Source organism: Gossypium hirsutum, chromosome D08 (assembly GCF_007990345.1).
Source record: "Gossypium hirsutum isolate 1008001.06 chromosome D08, Gossypium_hirsutum_v2.1, whole genome shotgun sequence".
NCBI lineage: Eukaryota > Viridiplantae > Streptophyta > Magnoliopsida > Malvales > Malvaceae > Gossypium > Gossypium hirsutum.
The window spans coordinates 68281175-68295029 of NC_053444.1; the positions used below are offsets into that span (position 1 = coordinate 68281175).

A 13855-nucleotide genomic window follows, 5' to 3' on the forward strand; every position below is an offset into this window, starting at 1 on the left:
GTATTATATCAAATTATGTTGTTTATAAAAAATTTAATCCAATCAAAATATCATTAATAAAGTTGTGCAAAATCAAAATTAATGTATAATATTACACAATTAACTAAAATTTATATGTAATTTTGAGATTTTTTTTCAAAATTCAATAAACTATTATAATATCAAATAATACATACTAAATATTCATCATTATACTTTCTCCCATTCATTTTTATTTCCCAAAATTTGTTAAAATTTTTTATAAATTTGAGACTTTACATTAATTTTGGATGTTATTATAATCTTCGAGAATAAATAATATTATTTGGTATTTTTGCGTCGTAAGTAGAGTTAAAAACATAAAATAATTTATTAACTCGTAAAATTAAAAAAAAAACCTCTAATTATTCAATTTCTTTTATAAATAAAAGAAGCATCCAAATGCCTTAAAATCAACTTATTTGTCTTTTAATAATATCTCTTAACACGAAAAATAGGAAAATCAATAATGACAAACTCAACATCAGTACAAGAACAAATTCGCGCTAACCAATCAGCCAACATGTTCTCTTCTCTTGACACATGCTAGAATTTGCCTACCTCTCAATAGCAGACATACATTCACTTTCTATAATATATTTACCATCACTATTTAATCTTGATTGTAAATTTTATATTTAATGAATGATAATCAAAATTTTATTTAAAGGTAATAAAACCAAGAAAATAATCAAACCTTCAAACCCATTTTATCATCATCACCATGGTTAACTTTTTCACCAAAAATATAGTATAAAGTTGATATTATTATCTATATAGTTTAAAACATGAATAACACATTAATTTTTGCTATAAATATATTCTCATTTGGGATTGAGAAATTAACCATTCAAATATAAACAAAGAAACTACAAAAATAGGTTATATAATAGTTTAATATACTATGGGCCTAGCAATTTGGAAGTCTTCACATTTTGATCCCTTTTATAGCCATTGATGAATTAGAGCAACAAAAAATATTAGTGTTTTCAAACTATCTTCAATCTTGGAAGTCCCTTTCAGTGCTCTCAATCCTACAATAAAAGGTCAAGTAAAAAATTCAATAGTAATTTTTTTATTAAAATTTAATATTTTAATATAGTCAAATATAGGCAAGATTTTTTTTTTAAAATTTAGATATGATCTGGCTTGACTCAAACTATGAACAAATCTACTTTTTAGAGGTGTATTACCATGAGAAGATGATGGCAAAGGTGGTGGTGGTGGTCGTGGACCGAGCCAAACATTGTGGCAATCCCCTCCTAGAGTACCTGCATGGAGCAATATCAATTTAACCAACCAATCTCATACTTTAATAGATTAATCAATTTAAACGAATTGACTTAACGTCAATCGGTTCAATCTATATAAATATGGTTCAAAATTTTTAAAAATAATATATATTAGAAATAGATTAAACTAGTCGATTCTACAGTATTGAATTAACCATCATAATCGACTTAATTGAAAACCATCGATTAAATCAATTTAACCCCTAAATTGTAAATCCTAAACAGTAATTAGCACGATAGTTTGGTAAAGAAATTACATTCTTTGAAGCAAGGTAAGGTTGGCTTAGCAAGTAGATTAGCATATCCTTCATTGCAATCACATTCATAGCCAGTCCCATTTGCTTTGCAACTCCCATCACCACACCAAGTAAAGGTACAAGCTAACACAAAATAATAACCATGAAAATAAATTTTAAAAAAATTAGTTAATAGAAATAACTAATAATTTAAAATTAAAAGAAATTGTTTCCCAAAAGAACCCTACGGTCCGATAAGTTAAAGGTCCACGACGGTAGTGGAGGTGGCGGTGATGATGGACTTTCCGCCCCGCAACCAAAGTTGAGTGTACCTACATATGTTTAAAGGGAAAAAATCATGTAAAAACAAAAAAGAAAAACGACTGTGAAAAATAAAGGTTTATATACAAAATTGGCCCCCGTAGTATATATATTTCATGTTTAGTTATTTTTGGCTCGGCTTGATATTTCGGTTTTTTTTAAAGCCCTCCTGCAATTAGTTTTGAATGTAATTGCTTATAATTACATGTGTAGCATATTTGGGTAACTATTACAATTAATAGATCCCACATAATTATTGGAATTAATGGGTCTCATTGAATTGATCTAATTACACTTTTCAGAGTGAATCACGTAAGATAATTAAACATAATAAATATCTAACTTTTTAAAATATTTTTACTCATCTTTTAAGAGGTAATTAATTCCACTCTGTCAATCAAACACATATAAAAAAATGAATGTATTTATTATTCTAGTAATCACTTTTCTGCAATTACTCTGATATCTCAATACACTTTAAAATTCTACTCAGTTAAACACATTACTCCGTCTCACCAACGACGTTAGTCAATAATGAGGTAAAAAAATCGTGTTCAATAAGAAGATGACACGTGATAAAAACAACACCTCACCGATGCCACATTATTATTAAGTGAAGAGGAAAAAAACCCTCAAATACCAAATTGAATAAATGAATTAGTATAGGGACTAATTATATATATAAACCAAAAAGAAATTGATCAATTTAAAGAATATGGGGGCTTACAATTGGGGATAATGCAAGGTGGAAAAAGACTAAACTTGGTCCAGCCCGGATAACAGTCGCATTCGAAGCTTATCAATATACCACCTGTTTCTCGGCAAGTCCCTTGGCCGCAGTTCACAATGGCACAAGCATTAACTGCATCCAAATCCCAAATAATTTTATTCATTTTTGACCCCCTGGAATAATTTTTTAGCTTCTCCCTTGAATATGTAACTTGAATAGTTCAAATGATTAACCGGAATTCAACCCACTATTGGTGTAGATTTTTAATGAAGTCAACGATTGGAAGGTCGCATTACACTCTTAAAGAAAGAACGTGGGTTCAAACCTCGAAGATGACATTGTTGAGAGAGACACTCACGAACCTCAAAACTTTCTCTCAATGTTTCGTAAATCACTTGCTCATAGCTAACAGTAGAGTTATCACTTAATACGATATGCTAATTGATCCATCTATCTAATTAATTGAGTCTTTGTATTTTTTGAAAGCAAACAGATAAAAGGATAATTGTATGTGTTAATGGATACATGTGTATTAAAAATCAACCAATCAAAACTGGATACATGACATATGTTAACACAAATAGTTAACACCATTTGTAATTGTCTTTATTTGCTCACTTTTAAAAAGTATAAGGACTCAATTACTCTCTTTTCTTAGAAGGATCAATTTATTCAAAATTAAAATTGACAGGGATGTAAAGAGTGTTTTTACCTAGATTTCTTCGGCTCGACTAGAATTTATTCTTTATTTAACTGATTCAATAGAAAACATAAAACTTGATTGACAAAATAAAATCCATCAAATAAAATGACTCGAGATTCGACTTGATTCGATCAAATACTAACAATAAATTTTGCAATTTATAGATTACCTGCTAATAGGTTTGAATTGAATGCTGCAAAATCAGCTTCTGAGCTTCTCAAGAAGGATAAAAGTAGAAGAAAAATGAAGACATAAATGTTAGCATAAATTTTCATTATGGGAAGTAAACTATGAGAATGAATACAATCACAAATCCACAACCATATATATAAATTTATTTGTATGGGTTAATATAACTTTTAGTCCTTAATTTTGGCATTTTGTTCCAATTCAGTATTTGTATTTTTTTTCTGTCACTTTGGTACTTAAATTTAGTAACTAAGTCTATTTTCGTCCTTAAACTTGGCAAAAAGAACAGTTTGATGATGTGACACTCAGAAATTGTGTTAGGTGATGACGTGGCACAATCTCAAAGTGCTATGTCACCAAGCTTTAATGGAATCCAAGCTTAATAATCAAAATGGACCTAGTTGCAAAATTTAGGGACTAAAAGTTATATTAACCCTATTTGTATATATGTAAAGGGAGCTGCTGGCGAATTAAGAAAAGGATCAACTACATTATGGAGAGAAGAAGTTGAGATTACAATCGTTGGTTTCGATTTTTTCAAAGACCGAATACGCCAAGGACTGCACAAATTAGAAATGGGTTTGATAAAAATATCATAGAAGTCCTTATATTATATTTTAGATTATATTTTAGTCTTTTTCTTTTTTTTTTAGTATAATGATGATTGAAACATAGGTATTTTTTAGGAAGGTGGACACACTATTAATAAACTATACTTGAGGTTCTAGTCCCTCTATTTGAAAAATGAGCAAAAGTGATTCATATACGTTATGAAAATGAACCATTTTGCCTAATCCATCCATTTGAAAAATGAGCAAAACGGTTCATGTACATTATGAAAACGAGCGGAATAGTTGTTTGCTTGTTCTGTTAATTGTTGATGTGGAATTTTAATTTGTTTTATTGGATTAAATGATTTGAAAAATAGAAAGTAGTTTGAATTGGAAACAATTTAAACACGGAATTATACAAACTTGAAAATGACACAAAATTATAATGACTTGATTCAAGACCAACACAACTTTGTTAGGAATGGTCGTGGATAAAATATCTGTAACAATGTATAAATCTATTAGAATTTGAATTCATTTTTTATTCGTGATAAATTCGATTATTATTATCCGAATCTGAATTAAATAAATTGCTTGTTGCATATCTAAGTTGGCTAAATATCTTAATTCACTAAGTTAAAAAGAATATTTAAATAAAAAATTGAGAATTAAAATAAATAATGAATTCAAATTTTCAACTATGATATTTGAAAATGTTTTTATTAAAATGAATTCGAAGATTAGTATCTACATCAACTCATAATTCATCGCGGATAATTAAAATGTTCAATTGACAATGATGGGTTAACATTGACAATTGCAAAGGGCATAATAAGCGGTAAAAATACTATGGAGATCGTTGTATTAGGATTTAAATTATATTTTACTCTCTTTACTTAAAAAAAAGATAAATTAATCCACATACGTTAGACTAAAGAGTAAAGTGGTCCTTCTGTTAAAAGTTTCATCCATTTGTACTGTTAAGAACTGACTTGGTTGATAGAATAATCAGATAATGACATATGGTATGCCAGGTGTAACTCATGTTGACATATAAAAACTAGCTTTTAACAGTAGAATTTGATGGAATTTTTAACAGAAAGATCAATTTGCTCTAATATACAGGGACTAATTTATCTATTTTTGGGTAAATAAAATAAAATAAAATCCAACTCTTAATATCGACTCCATAGTATTTTCCACCTAATAAGCATGTTTGGTGCTATTTGGGATTTGTTTTCATTATGCGTTTCGGTTAAATCAAGGCACTATAGTTGCAAAAGTTAATTGATATATTTTATTATGAAATATTTTTTTAATTAAATGGTTTTTAAAGTTTTATAATAATAAAAAAAAGTCAAGAAATAGTTACATGCATTTAATTAATATTTAAAAAATTAAAATAAATAAATGAAATATATAACCGACTTTACTTGTGAAATTAAAAAACTCAATTAATAATATACTAAATAATAATTCTTTATTATAATATAATTATATTTTTGTTATAATTTGTATTTAATATTGTTAAATAGTTGCAAATGAAACTTTGGTTGAGACGTTATGCGCTCAAATTTGAGTTTCATTTTATGAAAATTATTTGTGGGTTTTATTTATATTTATTTTTTTTCTTAAATCTATAAAAAATGAGTTTTTAAAAATTATTTATGATTTTTTTCGCTAATTTGTATAATTATATGAAAATGAATTATTTCTTTTTTCCCAAAAAAACCCAAACATAAACATTAAAAGTTAAAATGTTAATAAAATATTTTCACCCCTTATTTTGGCCTAATGAACAACCCAAAAGTACATGACAGCTTTTTAAATAATAATTATTCAAATCCATATCTTATATACTATTTTAGAAAATATTATTTAGAATTACGAGTTAATTAAATATAATTTAATTAAGGAAGTTAAAAAAATTAATTCATAAAATAAAAATTTAAAATTACTCATAGCTTCTAGTCAATCCATAAATAAAATGATAATGCATTTTAATGCACTCGAACCTACATCCTCCTACATTAAGAGCAATATCCATACCAATCAAACTAACATTTTTACTTAAATTAAAAAAATATTTTAAAAACTAACTATATCTTTTTTTAACCACCAAAATAACTCCTTACCTATCAATTTTTAACTAAATAATAACACATAATTTTATTTAAAATTTTATCTATTATCTTTTCAATCACTAGAAAGAAGTCTTCATCTCTTACTTTTTAATATCTTTTATTAATTTTCATTTTCTTATTTTTAAAAAATTTATTATTTTTGTCAGACATATATATTTTTCTATCAAATCTAACTTTGGTTTTTCTTTGGATTGAAAAAATACATAAATAAATAAACAAATCATTTAAAATATGCAAAATAATGATATCCAATAATAAAAACTCAGTTGTGGAACATGATTAAAGTTCTATGTTCATAATTTATATTAAAGGCACAAATTTATTCTTGGAATCTAACATAATTACAAGGGGTTACCATACCATACATACATACATATATATATATATAAACCACACTCACTATGAACTCAGCTTGGGATTCAACATTTTGGAGAAGAGGAAGAAGAACAGCCCTTTGATGCTGCATCAATTAAATTAAATCAAATTAAATTTAGATCAAGTGATCAAGTCTAAGAATATTATAATCAATGAAATAAGTATTCATGTATATGTATATATAATTACCTAAGGTGAAGACAGTAGGATCTGAGCATTTCATCAGACGGATACGCTTACATGATTCTACGAACATTCTATTTCAATCAAAAATAGAGATTACAAATAATTGATTTAGATATAAAATGTGATAATCGGGTTTCAAGATGCTTTTCTCAAGCCAGCGTACATGCGGGGGTTTGGACTTCTGTCCTTGCATGTTTACATTTAAGGTTCAATGCTTTATCAAGGTTTTATAATCTAAGTTCGAACTCAAAACTCAGTGATAGAATGTGCTATTAAGTTTTAGGACATTTAATTAAAATTTTCAAAAATTTTAGAGAATTAATGAGAATTTTTAAAAAAAATTAAAACCTCCTCGTAAAGGAAAGGTTTTAAATCATATGATAGAACTTTGAAAAATCGTTGAATACTAAAAGAAAACAATATATTAAATGTACAACAAACAAACAATAAATAATATATAGCAAATTTTATTAAGACATAATTAAAAAAATAAATAAACTTACTTCCAAGGAACATCTCCAACTAACATCCAATCATCGTCTTTGTCTTCATAAGTTGGTACATACTCCATTCTTTTTACCACATCCATAAGCTTGCTTTCCTCTTTATTACTACCTAAACCATCATCACCATCGTTATATTGCGACCCAATATAATTCCATGTATCATCAATGAACCATATTATGTTGTTAAGAGAGATTTTCGATTCCTTCAAGAGGTTAATAGATTCTTTAAAATGTTCATTATTATCCCATGTTAATGCTTTATCTTCCAGCTCTAACAAGAACCCAAGTGCTTGAAAATGCAATAGACTTATCAGAGTGGGAGTGCCTCGTTGGAATGAATCATGCGTGACTCAAGCAAAACCATGTGCAAATGCTCACATTTCCTTAGTAGATGATCGCACGCCCTACACGGTTCATTCCAACGAAGCATTTCCATTTTGTTAAACTTGTCGCCTCTTTAGACAACCACTAGTATTTAAGCTCTTGTCAATGTCCGGAGACAAAACTCCGATTGGTAGGCAAGCACAGGCCTCCCCCTATAAATTATTACATTATAAATTTATATAAGCTAATTTTATACTTTAGCATGCAAAAATGAAATAAAAATATGTTTAGCCCTTTTCAAAAAATGATGAAATTATAAATTAATATATAATAAAATATATATTTTTTAACCTTTCAAAAATTTATAATTCAAATTTCGGTCCCTCTTAAAAGATTTTCTAAATTCGTCATTATGACCGGAATATTGCACATATTGAAAGATCCAACAGCTCCAAATAGACAACATTTTGAAAAACTTCTTCCAAAGAAGTAGAAATCCCTCGATAAGTTTTAAAGTTTTTTAACAACGTATTAGCATTTGATTCATTGATGATGCATAAAACTGTACATAAATGAATTATCATAATACTCACAATCGAATAAGTTGTCGAAATCTTTCAAGAGCTGGTTGTAACTAGAGTAACATTGTAAGTTTACTTTGCGAAGAAATGGAGCTCCATCCATGGCTACTTTCACATACCTAAACCTCTCATTTATAGCCTTCTTTCTACTTGATCTCACTGGTGGCCAACCCACTACTTGTTCCCTTCAATACCCACATAAGTACAGTTAATTACACAAAATAAAATCATAAATCTGTTTTTTTTTCTAAATAAAATAAAATATTATGTTATATGTATATATATTAGATTTTGTTGGTGAAAAATGTAACAAAATTAAAAAAATGATATAATAACAAAAATTGGCTTTGATTAAAATGATATAAAATCACAATATTATGTGTTGAAATGCGTAAATGTTTTTCTAAATTTTATATAAAAATAAATACAATTATCCTTAAAATAATATCTATTATTAAAAGCGAGGAACTTTTAATAAATCTTGCTAAGTTGATGATTTTTTTTAATAATTAACTTTTTTTACTGTAACTGATGAGATGTGTTATTTTTTTTAGTGAATTATAAGAACAGGACAAAACTCGAACAACAAATATGATTAGCGTGATTCAAATTCAAGCCATACTTGGAGCGTTGAACACGCTATCACATGGGGTTGGATGTAGTACTCTTTCGATCCTTCTTATGAAATATACCAAGTAATTTTATATATGCATGATTAATGCTCATAATTCAATCTAATTTAACTGAAAATAGAAGAAATTTAAATAAAAATATTTACATATTTTTCAAAAATAAAATAAAATAATTGAAAGTTTTGTGATTTTTTCAATTATATGTTTAATAAAACAAATAATTAACTATAATTTTTTTTAGGTTTTTTTTTCTGAACCTAATTTTATATAATACTAGCAAGTCAAGAGGTGAAAAATTAATACCATTTATTATAGCAAAAATACATATAATTTTCAAGGTGGAAAAAAAACTTTCGAAATTTATTTAATTTAATTTTATTATTTTGAAATTGCAACCTTTTTAAAAAACAGTTCAAGAAAAAAAAAAGGTCTCGCTGTACTCACTTGGCGGGAGGAGGTTTTCCGGCACCGGAATCGATAACAGTAGTAGTGTCATCACGTCCACCAGGCATGCAGTTACCAGAACTCCCGACTTTAAGATCGACTACGGTCTCAACGAAGCCACGTTTTGCAGAACACTTTACAGCTCCCGCCGACGATCGTCCCTCCCCTGGCAATCCTAAAGTCAGCTTCGTCTCCTCGAAACTCATGCTGGTGACGTCACTTTCCGGTGACTTCGGTTCTTCTTTCAATACCATATCTCTCTCTTAAAAAGCTGGCGTTTTTGCATTAAAAAGAAAAAGAAAAACTGAAACTGAAACTCTTTGCAAAATAAGAAAAAGCTCAGGGGATTACGGCTTTTATATACAAAAAGGATGAAACAATGATGGAAGAAGATTAATTGTGAAGCCAATGGGCACAAGACACGTGGGAGTTGGACCGTTGGATAGGGATCGGTTCAAGTAGTTACATGAGCATCATGGAATTTCGAGCACTTTGTCGGTTCATTCAATCAATTTTAGACCGTATAATCCGTGCATATTATTATATTTTTCGACTTTTTATTAAAAGATTCCATCCCTATTTTAATTTAATTTCAAATTATAAAACCCAATGTTGTTAGAATTAGATTGGATAAGTTGATCAAATTGAATGGATCAAAAATTGATTGATATATTCAATCGCGGATCTTGGGATTAAATTTTAAGGCTTAGTAATTTTTTAAAAAAATTTAAGAGTTAAATGAGAATTTATTTTGAAAAAATATATATTAAGGGCTCTAATTAAAATTATAAAAGAATTTGTGTGGTTAATTAGAATTTTCAAAAATTTGAGAGAGACCTAATTAAAATTTTCTAAAAGTTTCAAGAGAGCAATAAAATTATCTACAAATTTTAGGGGGCCAAAGCCCCCTTGGCCATTATTAAAATCCGCCTTTGGGTATTTTAGTCCAGATAAAGAAATTGAATCAACTTCTAAACTAACAGCTTGGAACTTATAAATATCAAAAACCGAGACAAAAAAAACAATTGAACCAGTTGAATTGGATTATATTTTTTAATAATTTATTTATCTATTGTTTGATCGATAATCAAATTAGTTAAACCAAAAACCGACGATCAGATCAAATTTCAATTAAATAATTTTGAAATATTTTTATTTAAATTTAATTATAAAAATATAAAAATATAAAGTTAATATTTTTAAAAAAGTAAAATGAGTTATTCGGGCTAGGTCCAAGTTCGAGCCTAAAAATTTTCAATGATTATTGAAATTAAAACGTTATAAAATTTCGGATCAATTAAAAATTTCGATAATAGTTTAAAGACTTTTAGTGCAAATGATCCTTTTATTAAATTGTGATTAAAATATCATATATATTATATAAAATTTGAAATGTTAACATATTTATATTATTTTTTATTAAATTATATTACATTTTGACTATTTTATTATCATGTTCTATATAATTATTAGGGTGCTTGAAATAGAAAAAAGGGTTGAAATTTTCGTCAAAAGTGCTTACCAATCAATAGAAAATGTTGCCCCAATTTGAGACTACTAATTTCATCTTTAGCCTTCTTTACTTTTTCTTTTGAATTTTTGTGATTTGGGTTAATAACTTTGTGTCATGCAAACGTAATATATTTGTAATATTTTAAGCACATATTGTTATACACAGTAAAAATTGCATTCCAAGCTTTTTCTAGGGAGAAAATTGCAATTTTAATAATATAAAAATACGTTATAAAGGAAAATTTTGATCAAGCTCGCGAGTTGTTCGAGTTGAGTATTATAATGCTTAAATTCAGCTCTAACGATAGTTCGAGTTGTTTGAGCTCAAGTTTGGCTCGATAATTATTAAATCGAATTCAATATTTTTTTTCAAGTCAAACTAAAATAACTTACGAGCACCAATGTTTCATTTACATCACTACTTGGAACTTGACAATTTTCCCTAGTTTGATTATTGAATTTGAATTCCATTAAAATATGATAATATTATACATATCATCACTAGAAAATTTAAATATATATAATTTATTTATATTTATAATAATTTATTTTGAAAAAAATTTATATAAATTTTAAAAAAATATTTTAAATGATGGCATGGCACAATTTTAGAGTGTCACATCGCTATTTTAAGGACCAAGCTGGAAATGTTGTCAAATTTAGTGACTAAATAAGCTTTATCTCGTAAATGAAGGGGTAAGAAGGTCAAACAAAAGAACACGTGGGACCTAATGTACAAGTCATTATTAAGTCAATACAAGAAACAAAAAATTAAATCTCCGACAAGCACGTGCTATATGTTGGAATGTCTGGCACGTGTCGATTGTTTGTTCATCGGTTCTTTTTCCTCTCTTTTTTACTGCCTTTGAAGTCAAACCGCAAAACCGGTTGCCGCACGTGGCTTCGCCGAATAAAGTTTTGGGCTTTAAATCAGCAGTATTTATTTTTCTATTTTTGAAAAAAAAATTAAACTATTAATTTTTTTTGAAACCGTGAAATTTATTAATAGGGTCAATTTCACCATACGTCCTTGAATTATAGTTTGGATTCAAAATTGGTCTTAAATTTCAAAAACATTTTAATTGAATTTTTGTAATGTACAAATATCAAATCAACCAGGTCCTTCGGTTAGCCTAATTTTTAAATATGATGTTGATTGCATTTAAAATATGTATACTCAATTTTAAACACGTGTACTTATCACACGGTTAAATTAAATATGACGTGTTAAAAAAATTTTAATATTACCCTTAAATTTTAATGATTGTTTACACAACACGTCATGTTAAGTTGTCCACAGCCATGAAGCTAGAAACTTATTTTAGAGGGACCAAAATTGAATTATACATTTTTAAGGGTCAAAAGTGTAATTTTCTTATTATATTAACTTGTGATTTCAAAAAAAGTTAGGGACTTAACCTTGAAACCGTCACTGATTGTCCATGTGAAAAGTACCGATGCATTTAAATTTAATCAACGTGTTTTAAACATGTTCTAAATTGACAATTAAGTTAACAAAAGAACTTAATTTATACGATACTATTACTATAAGGACTTAAAAAATAATAATTTAGAGTTTAGGGACTAATTTAAAATCTAATGCTAATTAAAATTAAATATGGTGACACATTTAGATTCAAGATTTGGATAAAATAATGACATTGAAGCATGCTCGATGGAAGACTGAATTGAGACATAAATTGCAAACAAAATAATATTAATTGACAAAAGTGAATTAGTGCATTGCATGCATGCACTCAACTTACTATTATAATTAGGGATTGATGCCAAATCATGTGAAAATCCAATTTCATGATGGTGTGGATTAATTAAACCCTTCTTTATTTCATGTGCATGTGATTGTTGATCAATAATTAAAATAATTATTTTTTTAAATTAAGGTATTATTTATGTTCGTGTTATGGTTCACGTAACTTTCTTTTAAGGTTCGTGACGGTTCTTTTTAACAATATTTTTTTGAGACCCGAACTCGAGTTGTCTCATTGGGTTATTGAGTGTCTTTAACTTACTATTTATAATAGAAGGAAAATTATTTGGTCTGCTATATATATATGTAGGTACAATGACGGATTTTGGTATTAAGCTTTTAAGGGACTTGATTAAAATTTTTTTAAAAATTTGGAGGTTTAATGAATAAAATTGGTTTACTTTCTAGTCCCTTTATTATACTAGTTTGCTTGTCTTACATTATATCCACTTCTATATGTTTTGTTGTAAAATGTGCAACGTATCAATGTACTTCTAGCCCTAATAAAATTGATTAAAATTTGCTTTTATTAACACTTTATACATTTTCATAAATTTAGGTAAAATTTTGAATAAATTAAAAATATTTAATTATTTATTTGATTTAAAAAATTAACCAATTAAGTATATATTGAAAAAAAATTGTTTTTAATTAATATAATAAAAAATATCGAATTTTAGTACAATTATATATTATTATTGAAGAATATAAAATCGTGTAAAAGATTATTAAGACGTGTAAATATATAATTTGATATTAAAGCCCTTACACGTTTTCCCATACGTGAACATGCATGCATTTGTTGAAATTACATGCATGTATGGTAACAACAATTTATAAATTAAATAGTGTTTTATTATAGAAAAAAATTATTAAATAGTTATTTTCCAAATCAATTTAATAATTAATTTCAATATATATATATAACTCGTTCATGTTTCTCGAGAGATGGATTATCCTAAAGTTCTTGGACTCTAAGCTTTTTTTTTTCTTTCGTTCAAAAATTACTCATTAATTTATTTATAAAAAAATGATGATTTAGTTTAATTGAAGTTAACTAATGTTAATTTTTAGTTATAGTTAATTTAATTAAAGTAATTATTTTGTACATAAGTGATAAAAATTTGTAATTTAATATATGGATGAGATTTTGTCACGTCATATTTAATTATTTTTAATTTTTAAAATATAACTTAAGATACATGATAAAATTTCATCCTAGTTAAAAATTTTCATCATTAATTTATTAAATAATTTTCATTGCTATCCAACCTACAATCTCGTGAGTTGTTGGACTCTATGGATGTCAGCTGTGCAAGTTTATTTGGTATTGTTTTGTGGCA

At 27.0% G+C, this 13855-nt stretch overlaps 1 protein-coding gene across 1 annotated transcript; it reads right to left on the reverse strand.

Moving 5' to 3' along the window:
* Nucleotides 1–6407: 6407 nt before the first annotated feature.
* LOC121220004 (auxin-responsive protein IAA1) lies at nucleotides 6408–9567 on the reverse strand. The gene is made up of 5 exons (XM_041099009.1): nucleotides 9233–9567; nucleotides 8169–8341; nucleotides 7249–7360; nucleotides 6749–6816; nucleotides 6408–6644 (listed from the first exon to the last, which is right to left on the reverse strand). The coding sequence occupies exons 1-5, from the start codon at nucleotides 9484–9486 to the stop codon at nucleotides 6604–6606; spliced, it is 648 nt and encodes a 215-aa protein (XP_040954943.1). The 5' UTR covers nucleotides 9487–9567; the 3' UTR covers nucleotides 6408–6603.
* Between the last annotated feature and the right edge of the window lie 4288 nt (nucleotides 9568–13855).